Raw genomic sequence first — 17,295 nt, 5'->3', positions numbered from 1 at the left:
CTAAGGCACTTGACTGCTAACCAGAAGGCTGGTGGTTCAAACCCACCAGCCACTCCTCGGAAGGAAGGTTGGGCAATCCTACTTCCTTAGTGACACTGCCTCGGAAACCCAAGGAGGGGTCGCTATGAGTCAGGGCTGACTCGACGGCACATAACAACAACAGCAACAACATTTCCAAAGTACAATGTGGAACAGGCACAAGGTAGACATTTCCATCACAAATGGGAGAAATTAGAGGGAAGGAAGGGACAATGACCACCAAGCAAGTCCAAAACCCAGCTGAACAACTGACATTGGCTGTCAAGTTTTGAAAATAACCCTCTGTGTTCTGAGACTGTCTGGGCAATGGCCCTGCTATCCAGACTCTGGGTGTTGGCCATGCTCTCTGGATTCTGGATGGAAGCACCTCAGCCTCGGGCTTCAGCTCCACCAAGGCCTCCTGGGATGGCAACAGAATCGCTTCCTTGGCTTTGGTGACACCATTCTTCTAGTTCATCTGACTGGTCACCTTACCCCACAGCCCCAGCAGGCCCCATTCTTCTGCCCCTTGAGCATGGAGCCCCACCTCCTCAGTTTGGGGCAACAACCCCATACCCTGGCACACTTAATGGCAGCCCCAACTCCAGAACTGAGTTGGCGAAAATCCTACTCTATGAAACCAAGAAGGCCTTGATTCCCATGCTCCTTTGATCAGTTCTGCTTATCTCTGAGCTGCTCCAGGGATGGTCTTGTTCTTTTCTCGGAGGACAACTCCTTTGGCCTGTTTCCTGCCTGTAGGATCCCGAGAGAGACAGCGTTCTCTTCTTTCATTCTTTCTCTGCCCCTCCAGTCTAAGCTGATGGGTTTTCTGCTGTGCAGTTGGTTAGATCCACCAGTCACAGGCTTAATCTCTAGCAAGAGACTGTATAGCTACATCCTTGGTGAACATTTCAGGACATGTGTCTATAATTTGTACAACAGAATTTCCAAATCTGTAAATTCTGTTTTCATTTTGCACAGTTCATTTTTAAGTTCATCTTTTTCCTCTCAGTTTTACTATAAGCCACAAGGAGAAACCAAGTGGCCCCTTGAAGATCTTGCTTAGATATCTCCTCAGCTAGATATCCAAGTTCATCCCCTACAAGTTCTGCCTTCCACCAAACATTTGAACATATTCAGACAAGTTCTTTGTCACTGCATAGAAAGCACCACCCTTTCTCTATTGTCTAATCACATGTTCATCTTTCTATTTTAAAGTCTCACCAGAAGCACACCAACCAATCCACATTCCTAGCAACATGCTGTCAGTGGCACCATATGTATGTATCCTTGAAGACAACAGAGACTTTCTTTATTAGCTATTAGTAGCTCTCCTCACTTCCTTCTGATTCCTCAGCAGAGTTGCCTTTGATGTCTAAAATTTCACCAACAGTCTTCAAAGACAATCTAGGCTTTTGCTATTAAACCAAACCAAACCAAACCAAACCCACTGCCATAGAGTTTATTCTGACTCATAGCAACCCCCATTGGGTTTCCAAGGCAGTAAATCTTTACAGAAATAGATTGCCCAGTCTCTTGGTTTGAACCACCAGCCTTCTGGTTAGCAGTCAAATGCCTTAGGCATTGTGCTACCACCTTAAAACTATTCCAGCCTCTGCCCCTTACTGAATTCCAAAACTGCTTCCACATTTCAGTGTCTGTCAGAGCAGCACCCGACTCTTCCAGTATCATATTCTGTCTTAGTTCCCTAGTGCTGCTATAACAAGCACAAGTAGATGACAATAACAAACAGAAATGGATTTTCTCACAGTTTAGGAGGCTAGAAGTCTGAATTCAGGGCACCACTCGAAGGGAAGGCTTTCTCTGTCAGCTCTGTCTGAGGGAAGGTCCTGTCTCTTCAGAGTCTTTTCTCTGGTTCCTTGGATATCTCCACATGACTTGGCATCAGTATACCCTCATCTTTGCTTTTCTAGAGAGATGATTTCTTTAGAGAGAGTTGTTGATGTATTGTGAGTCCTACTCATGTCTATGTCGAAGGAGAAGGGTAACTTCTCCTCACTTCAAGCCCAGTTGGAAGGACTTCAAGGACATTTATACCAATGGCTGGCATTGCCTGACAGGTGGCTGGATAACAAGAGGGCTGCACTTAGTAGTAAATACTCACCTCCTGATGATGGATCAGTGTTGGGGTTTACCATAGATGAAGCATGGGTCATGTAGACAAGATAAAGTCTAGTCTATCTAAGATCTCAGAAAGGTTGCCTGGAGTGGCAAGGGGTGCTCAGCAGAGAGAAATTGTGGTCATTACCCAGGCACCCAGAGACTAAGAAGGGAAGCATATATTTCATGCCAGAGAGATGTACAGGGAACTGCAGGTGAGAGATCTCCAGCTTTCATAGGGGTTGGGAGTGAGAGATGTTTCCAGAGAACTCACTGGTAGATTCAAGAGAAAGCCAACTTGATCACTTGCCAAGTACAGGGATCAGTAATGTCAGCTTACAATAATACCAGGCCTCTTGGCCTCTTCTTCCAGGCCCAGCCCTGGAGGCTTTAGAGGCTGAAACTAGTGTTGGAGGGAGAAGTTGCTGACCACTGTCTCCATTCCTACTGCAGCAGACCTAAGCTGGGAGAGGGCAAAAGCTATGGATGAAGCTTGGAGTTTGGATTATACATTGGACTGATCATATCTGTTACTGAACTCGGGCTAACTGGGAGACTAATGTGACTAGATGACCTTGGGTCTATTACCAAAGTGTTGGGACCAGCCCTAGTTTTTATGCAAAGAGGGCAGGGATAAGGAAACTGTCAGAGAAATACGAGTGGTCAGTGGAGAAAAATAATGTTGTTTTCTATAGCCAGACTGAACCCCAGGAAGTCCTGTTTGTTCAACCTAATGGTTATACCAGTACAGCACATAGGGAGACATTACCATAGTTTTGTAAAAACTTCACAGAGCAATGACATTTGAACTGGGCCATAAAGGATGTGGAGAAATTACTAGACAGAGAACAAGGAAGGAGAAAACCACATTTAAAGGAATGGGAGTGTGAAATTCTGTGTTGCATTTGTGAGGCTGGAGGACAATGAGGCAGGAGATGAGGATAAAAAGTTAGGCTGGGTCTAGATTGGAAAGGGCTTGAATTATATGGTGGGAAGCTTGGCATGTATCCTCTAGGCCTACATAGGAAGCCATCAAGGGTCTTAAGCATAGGGTTGCATGATGTTTGTGTTAAGGAATGATGCCGTCATTTGCATCCCTTTGTATGATCCTTAGGTCCAACGTGTTTGCCACAGCCAGTCTGCTACCATTAGACTGTTTTGATTTCTCTCTCTCTACAATCTCACAGTCCCCATTTTAGTTCACCTCCCCTGTGGATTACTGCAAATATTTCCTGACCCTCAATGGGAAATATTTTAATACATATATCTACTTATGTTCATTTAATCTCAGCAGTTAATATCTATGATGGACCAGTAACTACAGTTGTGAAAATAAAAGCAGTTGTCACAATGAGTAATAGAGGGGAACAACCAGTGCTTGGGCTGAACTTGCTAAATTCTAAAAATCAGTCATCTGGAGGAAGGAACATCAAGTACAGATGGAACAAAGCTGGAGCAAGATCAAGAAATACGGAAAAAACAAAAATCTTTAAACTTATAGTCAGAGAGTGAAGGGGAAGAAAATGGGCAGATAATTTAAGGTGGTTGTTGGGGGAAAGAACTGCAGAACAAACAGCAAGCGTATAGACATGTTTATACTCACTGCTTTTAAGAGCAAAGCTAGTTGGTGACTGAGAACAAGAGTTCTGAAGTCAGATTCCTGGATTTGAATATTGGGCCTGCCACGGGTGAGAAGGATGTTTGGACAAGTTACTAAATGTGTCTATACTCCAGTTTGCACATCTGTAAAATAAGGCTAAGATAGAATCTACTTTACAAGTTTATAAGAATCAAATTATATAAGATACTACATGGAAAGTGTTTACAATTTTGCGTGCCTTTTTTTCGTCACTTGCATGCTTCCATTAAAAAGCAGCCATTATTACCTGCTTAATAGAATTCTATTTGTGCTTGGGATATTTTCCTTGAATTAACTCTATTTTGTAATTAAGCACACTTTCTTAATTGCTATTTGACTTACTCACTGATTTAGTAAAGATGGAAACATCTTGGGATCTTTTAATTAAAATAGAAATGTTATTGTGTAGGTTGAAAAAACAAACAGAATCCTGAAAACTAAAAGTCCATATAAAGCAATGTTTAAAACAGTCTTTCAACCAACAGGAATGTTGAGATATAATTTCTAATTGGTCATATTTAGTTTTCATCACAGAAGCCATCAAGCAAAACAACAATATTTGACAAAGAAATTGTGTACAGTTTAAATAAACAATTCTTATTTCTAATAGTCCATGTCACTTGTCAAAGGCCATTTCCTTCATGCTCCCGTGTTTGAGTCAGAAAGCAAAAGGGTGATCATGAAGACAAGTTAAAAATGACAGATGCTTAGATTTGATTAATGTATACCCTGGTAGCATAGTGGCTAAGACATTTGCCTGCTAACCAGGCGGCTCGCGGTTCAAACCCACCAGCCACTCCTCGGAAGGAAGGTTGGGCAATCCTACTTCCGTAGTGATACTGCCTCGGAAACCCAAGGAGGGGTCGCTATGAGTCGGGGCCGACTCTATGGCACATAACAACAACAACAACATATTTTTGAAGTTTTAAAATGAAACATCACAGAAAAATTTCCACCTGACAGCTAAATCAAGAGGATGATATAAATCATTCTTGCTAGGATACATCTGTATGATACTTGACCTGTCTCAAATGAGTGCTGGTTAAGTTTGTGAGTGAGGTGAGAGACCAAAGCAAAAACACATCCCACATAAAGTACAGATGGAACAAAGCTGGAGCATTGCTAATTAAACATTGCAACAACAACAACAACAACACTGAAGCAAAGCCACACTTCATGTATTTTTACCATGAGGGGTACTTAAGTAAATGCATTAAAGAACCCCATAACTAATTAGATTAGAATACTGGCTCATGAAATGAGGCCAAAAAGTATATTTATGCAGTAAAGGGTACGGAGACCAAATGATAAATGATCTTCATGGGAAAGGATGTGAGTCTCAGGTCCTGAGGTCTACATGTGTTTCCTGGGTTTACTCAGTCCTTGCCAGGGTTGAATAATGACAGCAGAAATACCTCTATTTTTTTTTTTTTCTTTTTAAAATCCCATCACCTGTATCAAGCCTGTCTCTTAATTATCCTTCTATTTTCCCTCCCTTATCCTCTCCCTGGTAACCAACAAAGAAAATTTCCTTCCCTGAGTAAACCTTTCCCTGGCTTTTTACAATAATGGACTTGTATAATATTTGTCCTTCTGTGATTCACTTATTTCACTCAGCATTATGAGGTGATTTGCTGATTCTTCAGTATTCTACGATTCTGCAAAGTTTTCCATTGTATGTATGCACCATAGTTTGGTTATCCATTCATCTGCTGATGGGCACTTGGTTGTTGCCATCTCTTTGCTACTGTAAATAGTGCTGCAATGAACATGAGTGTGTATCTATCTAGATGTGTCCCAGGTCTCACCTCTTTAGGATATATACCTAGTGGTGGGATTGCTAGATCATATGATACTTCTATTTCCAACTTTTAAGGAAGTGCCATACTGTTTTCCATAGTGGTCGCACCATTTTACAGCCCCACCAGCACAGTATAAGATTTCCAATCTCTCCATACCCTCGCCAGCATTTGTTTTCTGTCCCTCTTTTGTCAAGTGGTAGTGGGATCTACTTTGGGAGAGCCTTACGAAGGTTATTTTCAATACTTACATGAAAGGAGTCTATGGGCTCTCTTTAAAGGGGTCGTGGTTTTAAGAGTCTTTTGTAGACTCAGCATCCATAAGCTTTACTAGTTTTTTTTTTTTTTTCTCATAAAGAACAAAGATCATGCCTGTTCCTTAATGCTGGTCAATTTGTGTAATTTCACTCAATTAAAATAAAATGACTTGTGATAGATTTGTAAGCAAGAAGTTGTTGTTTGAGAGAAACTCCTGGTGGTAAGGGTGCTCTAAACAATCTGGAACCATTTTCTAGTACCAAAGCAAGTTATCAGAAGGAGGTAAGCAAGTTAGATCTTTATATTCTACTTGCTACATCTCTGTGACCTCACTCCTTCTAGTACAGGATTTTTTGCATCAACAAGTCACAGTTTTTTTTTTTTTAATTCTCCAAGCTGTAATTGTACTTTATTTTCATATATTAGAAATATGAGAGGGTCCAGTTAAGGGTTCAATGGCATTTTTCACATTGTTCAAGTGTAATTTCTTATTCCATATACTTCTAGGGCAAGTCTATCATTTCAACTCTTGAGGGCTGACAATTCTCAAGTAAAGGAACTTGAGCTTCTGTCTTATGCTAACTTCTGACCAAGTATTTCTTCTTGGCTGCCCCAGGATCCTGAAGGTCAACATGTAAAGTGAATTCATCACCTTCCTGTGAACCTGCTCCTCCTCTCATGTCTCCTGGTTCAGTGAATCTCCACCCAGGTGCTCGAGCCAGAAACCACGAGTGGTCCTTGACACCTGACTCTCCCACACTTTCAGCCCCCCATCTTCTCCGTTCCCTATCCTGAAAATCTCCAAAATATGTCCACATTTTCTCATCCCCTCTCTTGTAATTCTGGCCAGTGTGATCTCCCATGGGACTATGGTTATAAGGCTACTATTTGGTCCCTCTGTTCACACTCTTTTCCCCTTCCTTTCCACAATTCACTGAAGTCAAAATATATTTCACAAATCAAATTTGATTAAGTCTGGCTCTAATTTAAAGTGCCTCAATGACTCCCTATCAGCTCCAGAATAAAGTTCAAGTTCTATGTTGTTGTTGTTGTTGTTATTTGCTGTCAAGTCGGCCCCGACTCATAGCGACCCCTCCTTGGGTTTCCGAGGCAGTATCACTACGAAAGTAGGATTGCCCAACCTTCCTTCCAAGGAGTGGCTGGTGGGTTTGAACCGCCAGCCTTCTCCAGAATAAAGTTCAAGTTCTATAGCAGATTGAAAGTCTTTTAAGATCTTGCCACTGGCCATTCCTCCAGACTCAGAATGCTCAACTCAAATCTATACAATAGCAATTTTGAAGTTTGTCCAAGACTGCTTTCTGCTGTCACCTTCCAGCCTCTATGTTTATTATTTCAGATTCCAGAAGCACTCTTCCTCTCATCTGGCCAATTCAAAATTACCTTTTGGTCTCTACTTGGACTCTAGTCTAGTCTTGTCTCTGCATGACTGATTCAGTACTGTATGTTGCACTTCCATGGCATTCTAAATTTTCAAATAGTTGAATAAATGAATGTTTTTCACTAATGACTTTCCATCCTTCAAAGGCAGCATATGGCAAATACGAACATTAACCATTTCTTTAATAGTGGTTTTGATCAAATAGTTATCCTTTTACAGTTTGATTCATTTAGCCTTTAGGGTTGAGAAAGGAGGGGAAGAAGAAAAGAGAGAAAGCTCCCACCTTAACTGTCGCTCCTGGGAAGAAAAGCCAGTTGCCTGTGTCCACTGGGTCCAGATTATCTTCTAACACGACTTGTCTGTGAGCTGAATTGATGACCAGGATATTATCTAAGGCCCAGCAGGCTTCATATACTTCACCCACACGGAGGCTCTCCTGCTTCCACTGAAACTGGACGTTCTCGCCTTTGGCATCTTCGGGAAGGTAGAGGATATGAATGATTGTGCTGACATTGGAAGGGGCTCTGGAAAAATAGGGTGAGATGGGGAATTGGTGCCACAATAAAGTCCAATAGTGTCCGCTTTTTCTTTCTTATAGAAAATAAGAAAATAAACTAAAATGAAAATAAGAAAATAAACTAAAATGCTAATTATCTCAAAAATTATATTTATCATAGATTGAATACTCACAATCTAACAGCCTTTAGATGTCTTACTACCTGCTGATTATTCTGCTTTTCATATTGGGTGATGACAGTTTAAATGTCATATGCTTTCAAGTCGTTAACTTTTTACATAAGATAGGCACCATATATACTCAAGTAAAAGAATGCTGTTGTTTGTTGTTGTTATTTTGCCGTCAACTCAGCCCTGACTCATAGCGACCCCTCCTTGGGTTTCCGAGGCAGTGTCACTACGGAAGTAGGATTGCCCAACCTTCCTTCCGAGGAGTGGCTGGTGGGTTTGAACCACCAGCCTTCTGGTTAGCAGTCAAGTGCCTTAGGCACTATGCTAGTAAAAGCTCCTAGTAAAAGAATAAGTGGGGGAAAATGGCACATAGTGTTTAGCATGTACAAAAAATCAAAGTGTAGCCAACAGGTTTTGTTGTTGTTGTTGTTATGTGCCATCGAGTCAAACCCGACTCATAGCGACCCCTCCTTGGGTTTCCGAGGCAATATCACTACAGAAGTAGGATTGCCCAACCTTCCTTCCAAGGAGTGGTTGGTGGGTTTGAACCACCAGCTGTCTGGTTAGCAGGCAAGTGTCTTAGCCACTATGCTACCAGAGCTCCTGGGTTTTAGTGTATGTAGTACACAATCTAGTATAGGTTCCTTTGATAAGAAGAAATAAAGATTTCTTTATAAAAATAAAAAATTATCTTAATTTTGATTGTTACTTTGAAATTACATATCTATTAGTGACCATTATATGCCTTATGTTTCATAACCACTCTTCACATATTTATTTCTTCTAGCCAGATACATTTTTACGTGTATTGTCTATATGAAATGTGAGACTTGCCATGAGAATTAAATGGTCTCATGTATAATTCTTTACAATTTCATGCAGTTCAATCTTTAAAAACATGATATAATTTAATATGATTTCTATATTACATCTGTTAGAATCTAACCCCTTTTGCTATATAATAAAATATTTCTATTAAATATTTTATTCTACCAAAGAGAAATCTACTATCGTAAAAATGATCGCCTTACCCAAGATTAAAAGTGTTACTAAAATGCAAACTACTGGTACCCTAGGCTTGCCACAAATCAGCTTTGAATGGACTACAGAAAAGTCATATTTTTCACTCACCAGTAAAGCACATATATATCCATAGAATTGTCATTGTAGGTTATAGATGGTGTACTTTACCTTTGAGGGTAATCAATCTCTCTTTTCTTTAAAAATATTTCATGATGACTATGCTTTTAGCTTCAAAATGAATTTAAACTGATGAAGAGAAACATTTTGATTTTCAGTAGTGATTAAAAATATGTTCGGTTTTTATCATTAATGGTAAGGGAAATTTGCATTAATGAGTATGATGGTTTGGTGCATAGCTTACAATCAAAAGTCTCATTAAGAGTAAAAATAAATTGAATTTGTTGAAGATGATCTTTATATGTTGTAATTAAATGTGCAGTTTCAATATTTGCAATACTAAAAGCATGTAGGTTTTTTTGGCTAGCAAGAAATATCTACTATAATATAACTCAACTATGTATGGTAAGTAACATATTAGAAAAGAGATAAATGAATATATAGGTAAAAATTCTTATGTTTTTGCTGCCTTGCTTATAGACATTTATATAAATAAGTATTTAATATGAATACATTTTCATAATAACTACAGAAATTAGAAAGAATAGCAAAATGTTCTCATAAAATTGGCACTCAGCTTTAAAAAATAAAAGAAAGAAAAGAAAACCTAAAAGCACTGCTGTGGAGTCACTCTGACTCATAGTGACCCTACAGGACAGAGCAGACTGCCCCATAGACTGTAAATCTTTATGGAAGCAGACTGTCACATCTTTCTTCCATGGAGTAGCTAGTGGGTTTGAACCACTGACCTTTGGTTAGCAGCTGAGTGCTTAACCACTGTGCCACTAGCACTCCTTCAGTTTGTATCAGGTGCCTATAAATTATATTTTACCTTTCCACAGAGATACATTAAATCCAAAATATTAAAATCCATAAGTTAGAATCACTTTTCTCAGTTATTGGTTAGACTGGAACTTAAACTGAAGATTTTTTTTTGTCTGTTTGAAATACTACTAGATACTTGGACAGATGGGTTAGTACTAAAGAATAAGAACCTAATATTTATTCTACTCCTTGAAATGAATCACAATTCTTTCAATATGGAAATATGGTAAGGAAACTGGTACATGAAAAATAAAACTGTTACAAACTGATGGAAAATGGTCTAGTTGAATTATGCTACCTGAAGAACTAAACCAACCATAATATCTACTTTATAAAAGTTCAAGGATTTTTCCATTTTATTATCTTGTGTCTGAAATGAAGCAGCCATACTGAATTTTATTTTATGATTTAAACTATGCAGAAGTAGTGAACATCATTTGAGTTTGGCTAACTTAACCAAACCTTTTAAACATGAATGAGTTTCTTCTTCATCAAATATTCCACCCGATTTTCTTATTGAAAGATTTTTTTAAAAATAGATTAATAAAGTTGCATCAGAATTATGATATCTACAAAAGGCACAATGGCTATTAACTCATTATCTTCAGAGCAGAAGGGATTTGGGTAGTCATCTGATATATTCCCAGGCCTATAAGCCAGGCCACCACCTAGAGAGATACATGGTCATTTTATATTATGGAGGATGTTATTGTGAAAGTCATGATCCCATATGAACTTATACCAAAAATAAATAATTTGTTATAAATACTACTGACAGTGAGAAGTTCAGAATGAAAAATGACGTTATTCAAAAAGGGCAGGTGATAATATGTACACTCATCTATTTCAACGTAATTAATCATCAGACATACTTTTAAACCATAAAGAATAAAGTCAGTGGTAGGACGAAGGCAAAAAGGCAAGTAGAAATCTACCTATGTCAGAATTTATGAAGATATTTTAAATAACAAACCTTATTTTCTCAAGCTGAATCCAATCCGCAGTATTATTCTTTGTATATGACACGATGATGCTGGGGTCTGAATAACTAAAGCGACATGAACCTGAACCTGTAAATAACAATAACATTAAGAGTTAAAAAAATGAAAAAGTGAAATTAGGTATTATCCTCCCTGATAAATATTTTAGATATTTTTCTAAATATTTAGCTATTTGTCTAATAATTTCCTCATTCTTCTGATGAAATTTCTTGTGATTCATTTTGATAAATATTATTTGATAAATAAATTTAGGAACCAGAAAAAAGGTAAATTGCAGGTATTTTTCAAGATACCAAAAGAAAAGAAACCCCAAAAATTTCATTGTCATTGTGTTGCTTCTGACTCATAGCAACCCTATAGGGCAGAGTAAAACTTCCCATAGGGTTTCCAAGGTTGAAAATCTCTATGGAAGCAGACTGCCTCATCTGTCTTGTATAGAGTGGCTTGAGAGTTTAAAATAGCTGACCTTTTGGTTACTACCCAATTGCTTTAACCACTGCATCACCAGAGCTCCTTTTGGAGATAGCTACTCATTGCTGTCAAGTTGATTCTGACTCATCGTGACCCCCATAGGGTTTCCAAGGCTGTAAATCTTTATAGAAATAGACTGCCTCATTTTTCTTCTGCAGAGTGGCTGATGTGTTCAAACCACTGACCTTTTGGTTAGCAGCTGACAGGCATTAACAAATTAAATGATAAAATAAGCACTTAATGCTCTGCTGAAAAACATTATCTAAATATTATAGAATGATTAATAACATTACCATTCTTGAAAATTAATATCAATTAATAGTGATTACATTATATGGTACATAAATATACTAAATACAATTTAGTATAAATTTCTTGGGACATAAATATACCAAGTACTGTAAAGAAAATTCAAGTACTAAACAAATGACAGCTATTATAATATGCTTGATGTGCTCTACTACAGCCCAACATGAAAGATTTAAAAGATATTATGTTCTTTTGTGAATATTTGTTGATGATTTCTCACAATTATTTTAAATATTGGAAATAAAATCACCAAAGCAAGCTTTAAAACCCTGAGCTGAATTTGCTTCTGCGTGTTCAGTGAATCGCACAATGAAGTGTGTAGTATGGCTGTAATTTCAAAGACCTTCTTAGTGTACCAAAAACAGTCATGAAAGACATTTGCAAGAAGGTTATTGTAACTGATACTGCAGGTTTTTTTTTAATACAACATTAAAAACAAATGAACCGAAAGAAAAAGAAATAGTACAGTTTATGTTTAGCTTTCACCCATCTGCTGGTGAAGGGCCTGTTTCAGCAAATGGCGTCTGCTGACGGTTTTTCCATTTGTAGTACTCAGGGGCTCCAAGCTTAAATCAGACCCATTTATTGTATTTCAGTGGAGTGTAGTACAAAACCAGCTAGTTTTCGATCGCCAAAGTTGGCAATGTGCTAAAGGGACAAACAGCAGTTTTGCTGGATTTATTTTCACAGCCGAAACGTAGGCGAAAAGGCCTCAAAGAAAGGGGTATTCAAAGGAAAGCTACCCGGCAACTCTGAGCTCAAACAGAAAGCCATCTTATGCCATTTTAATCGTTGCTAAATTCTACCTTTCATAAGCAGCTGCTTAAAATAAGTAGCAAACTGTGTGTCTGGAAAATGAAACAGGCAGGATTACGCGGGACAAACTTCAACACAAGTAAGAGGGAGGTCTGGCAGAGAGTCGGTATTTCAAAGGCAAGTTCAAATTGGCCTAGAGACTTTAAATGCTACCTGTGTGCTTCCTTTATATATTATACACCATAGGTACTTAAAAGCAAATGTATAAGATAGATCCCTGAAAAAGGAAAGGATAGACTAAATAACCAAGAATGTTCTCTACATCATAGAATTTCTTATAAATTGTTTATAAATTCTAAAGACAGAAAGTAAGCTGACGTACATCAAAACAGAAATGGGGCTACATACAATCTTGATGACAAGTATGACTTCTTTCCTGTCTATTTTCTTATATCTTCTCACTGTTGTGAGGTTAAAGTTACCTTGCACCCATAAAATAAAAGGGCTCCTGACAGGTGACTCACTCTTCCTCAGCTTCTGGCTCACTAACTTTTTTTCGTATCTAAAATATTAGTATCTTTTGAATCCATCTTCTCACTGTTCTCAATGGACCCTCATTAGCTCCTGCCAGGACTCTGCATTGGTCTCCCTGTCTCCAGCCTCACCAGTCCTTACTGTTACACTGTTCAGGTTACCTCCCTGCTTACAATCTTGCAAAAATTCCTCAATCTCCCCAGGATAAAGCTGCCCTTCCACCCCCAATGGGCTTCAAGGTGCATAGCTCCTAGAGACCAAATGTGAACCCAGAGAAACAGAACTGGCCCAGGGTATCTAAAAGGGTTCCCAAGTAGGAAGATGGCCAAAAAAAGCACAGGGACCCAAACAGAGGGGTGCACAATGGGAAGATCAGGACTAGGGTGTGGGATACAGGCAGCCACCTAGAGGAGAGGCACTGTCCATGTCAAGGGAACTGCAGGAGGAGGTTCCCAGCTAGAAGAAGCATGTTCACCTGCCCTCCCCAAGAACCAGTCAGCTTTGGATACCTGCCTCACCCAGAGGCCACTCACATCAAACTACCATTCCAAATGGCACCAGTGTAATGAATAAATGATTCCCAGCCAACACCAACTGTGGCTGTGCCATATATAGATGTGGTTCTCAGTTGCCCAGTCCTGCGTCATCTTCATGATCAGTGGTAAGTTTGAGCTCATTGTTGTGGCTATTGTGCTCATCCATTATGCCATGTATGCTGGGTGAAGAGTTTCTTCACATTGCCCCTTCCAAAACGCACCCCACTGCCCCACTATAACACAGCCTTTGGTCAGCAGATTAAGATTGATTCTTGCTCAGATTGAAAATGTTCATTTGACTCTGCCTGTGGCAAGGGGAGGAAAGAGTTAATCAGTGTCCCCTCCTTTCCCATGAGTCAGGTACCTAACGCCACTCCAACTTCTGGCACCCAAATGCTGTGGTGCAGAGCTACCACATCCCCAGAGTACAGTGGGGAGACCATAAAAAGCAGGTGCCACCTGTAACATGTATTTCTTTTTCTCCCCTCTAAAATGAAAGATGTTTAATTGTCAAACTTAAATTTAAAACTGGAATGGAAAAAGACAACCCCAAATGTCAAATGCAAAATATCTTCTAATTTACATATCTGTTTTCCCTTCTTTAGATCATTCGAATACAGCACTTTTTTCAGGGATTTAAAAAACTGCTGAAAGGGAAGATAGTTTAGAACTATGGTTATCAAAATATGGTCTAAGCCACTGATGATTTTTCAGTGGTCTAAAAATTCAAGTATTTTGTTTCTCACAAGCAATGAAGAAAGTCCACATACTTTCATTTTTACCCCCTACAAGGTTACAAGATTTCTGGTGGTGTAGTGGTTAAGGCATTTGGCTACTAATCAAAAGGTCAGTAGTTCAAACCCACCAACTGCTCCATGGAAGAACGATGGGGCAATCTGTTTCCATAAAGATTTCCACAAAGCTTTGGAAACCCAGTGGGGATCACTATGAGTTGTATTCCACTCAATGGCAGTGAGGCTTTTTTTTTCCAGACAAGGGTACAAGCAGAGGTGTATCTAAGGTATGATAGGTATGGTATGTACGGCAGGTATGGTGTGTGTGCTGAGCATCACCTGAAAGGGAACATCATTGAGCAGTTTCTATTAACCCAATGTGGCCCAACTTCCTTCCTCAACCTCAGTAGACACCCAGAGAGGAGGGATCTTGCTCTTGGCCACAAGTCCAAGACAGTACCAGGCGAAGTTCGGAATGACATTCTGAGGAACCACAAATACCAAAGGTACCTGACTGAGGCAGGCAAACAAGAGGGGGGAGGAAGGCTTTTCACTGATATGGTCTATTCATCTTGAAACTACCCCCCCCCCCAATTTAGAGATTGCCTCAGGCACTCATTACCTGTGCTATGCCCCTGGGTATAAGTAACCTGCTAAGTAATTAAGAAAGCCTAAAGTTTGGATTATTTTTTTCTCATTTTTAAGTTTTGTATATGAAATTATATGTTTAAGTTCATTCCTATTAGGATAACAGGGCTATGAATATAGTTTAGACAAACAGTAATACCAGATATGCTTATCTTTTCACCTAAAACTCTACGTGTACTATGCTGTCTGGTCATCTGCACCTGTGTTTTTTGTCTTCCTTCTGCTATAGTGTAGGAGCTCTGGTGGCACAATAGTTGAACTCTGAGCTGCTAACTGGAAGGTGAATGGTTTGAACCCACCAGCTGCTCCATGGAAGAAAAAACCTAGTGATTTGTCCCTGTAAAGATTATAGCCTAGAAAACCCTATGGAGCAATTCTATCCTATGCTATAGGGTAGCTCTGAGTCAGAAATGACTCAGCAACACACAACAATAACCTGTTACTGGGGATGAGGTGTTTCTACACCAATCAAAGGTGACCTTCCTTGTGGTGGTTACGTGTGTGTCAACTTGGCTGGGCCTGGTTGAGTGGCTGGGCAGCTGGTGGTAGTTATTCCCCTTGATGAGACTGGCAATCAGCTCCATGGTGGGATCTACCACAAGCAGCTGAGTAGCTGCTTTGGGTATGTGGTCTGCTTCCCGTATATAAGAAGCATCTTCGAGAATGGTCTCTAGCCTATGGCATGCTTGGACCCTGCATGTAGCTGTGTCATTGTTCAGCAGCCTGCCATGCTCTGCCGACCTTGGGATTTACAATGGACTTGAATTAATGGCCTGCTGTGTGGTTTGTTAACATCGGGACTGTGCCATTTTGTTTGCTGACCTTGGCCCTGTTAGCCTCAGCAGCCAGTAGCTGCCTGAGTGAAGAGATGCCTCTAGCTTCAGTGGGCCGGGAGCAAGAGGCAGAGCTGAAGAGCAAGGTCAAGGGCCTTTCACCCAGCCACTAGAGCCTGGCACTTTGAACTTGGACTTCTAGCCTTCCAAACTAAGAATAAACTACTGTTTGTTAAGGCCACTCCATTTGTGGTACATTCTTGTCAGAGCAGCACTGGGTAACCAGAACACTCCTCATGTGGTCTGCATCCCATCTGCTCTCACATTTTCAAGAACCTTATTCCTTAAAATTTCCCTTTGCTCCTACATTATCAATTTATTTCCCCAACTTCCTGGATCATTTCCTGTCATCATATAAACATGACTAAGCATCTCTCAGGAGCTCCGGTAGTATAGTGCCTAAGGCACTTGACTGCTAACTGGAAGGCTGGTGGTTCAAACCCACTAGCCACTCCTTGGAAGGAAGGAAGGTTGGGCAATCTACTACCGTAGTGATACCACCTCGGAAACCCAAAGAAGGGTCGCTATGAGTCGAGTCCAACTCGATGACACATAACAACAACAAAGCATCTCTCTTTTAAAAATTTTTTTTTTTAAAAAAAGCTTTCTTGATATCACACCCCCTCCTTCCATTTTATTATTGCTCCTCTTTACTGCAAAATTTCTCATAGGAATTGTGTAGCTATAGTCTCCACGTTCTCACCTCCTTTTCTCTTATCCCCCCTCTATATGGGCCTCTGCTCGCCAGCACTCCCATTTACACTGCTCCTGGTTAGGCCACTGGAGACCTTTACCAAATCAATGGACGACTTTTCCAAATTCAGCTTACTTGACCTGTCAGAGGATTTGTCAAGTCTCTCCCTCTCTCCTTTTTGGATATTTTCTTCTCCTGCCTTCCACAACCCTTTGACTTTTCTTTCACTTTATTATGGGTAGTTCCCTCTCAGTCTCCTTTGTTGTCCTTTTTCTGGTTGACCTCTACATACTTTAGTGCTTTCCGCTTCCTTTCTTTATACTGCCTCCTTTGGTAATCTTAGAAATTTTCAGGGCTTTAAAAAACATCTATGGAAGATAATATCCAAGATTATATCTCCCATGAGTTGCCTGGGGCCACTAAAAAGGAAGGACCCTCCGCTAGAGTCTGTACCCTGACTTGAACTTACAGTTTCCAAACCTGTGAGACAATAAATTTCTTCTGTAAACCCACACATTTTTTGATATTTTATTGTTGTTGTTATGGCAGCACTACGTAACTAAGACAGAATTGAAGTATCAGAGACAAACTATATGAGTAATTATGGTAAATTTTCAGTCCTTCTCTCAGCCAGATGAAATGAGGTGAGGAATAACGGTAGCCACATGATGACCCAACATAATTGAAAATAAGCAATTTGCAAAGTCATACAAAATGGTCATAAGCCACAAAGAAAATCATCCTCAGGGCTCATGTTCTGAGGAATTACTATCTACTGCATCAAAAAAAGTTCTTCAAATATAATATCTTTTTGATAATAAGACATTATCTTTGTCTCTTTAAATTGATTTACTCCATTTCTATTTGAATGTTTAAGCACATTAGCACACTGC

The 17,295-nt window shown here is 39.7% G+C and overlaps 1 protein-coding gene across 1 annotated transcript in view; it reads right to left on the bottom strand.

The window, feature by feature from the left end:
- The window catches only part of RELN (reelin), a 710,657-nt gene that overhangs the window by 293,524 nt on the left and 399,838 nt on the right, over positions 1-17,295 (bottom strand). Inside the window, exons 9-10 of the mRNA XM_007944540.1 lie at positions 10,860-10,956; positions 7,518-7,758 (exon numbers count right to left, since the gene is read on the bottom strand). Of these exons, the coding sequence (XP_007942731.1) occupies positions 7,518-7,758; positions 10,860-10,956 (338 nt within the window). The remainder of the gene's footprint in view (positions 1-7,517; positions 7,759-10,859; positions 10,957-17,295) is intronic.

Source organism: Orycteropus afer, unplaced genomic scaffold (assembly GCF_000298275.1).
Source record: "Orycteropus afer afer isolate SDZICR_OR568_19922 unplaced genomic scaffold, OryAfe1.0 scaffold00007, whole genome shotgun sequence".
NCBI classification, from domain to species: domain Eukaryota; kingdom Metazoa; phylum Chordata; class Mammalia; order Tubulidentata; family Orycteropodidae; genus Orycteropus; species Orycteropus afer.
The sequence above is the reverse complement of the archived record's forward strand: the minus strand, read 5'-3'. Positions and strand labels throughout refer to the sequence as shown.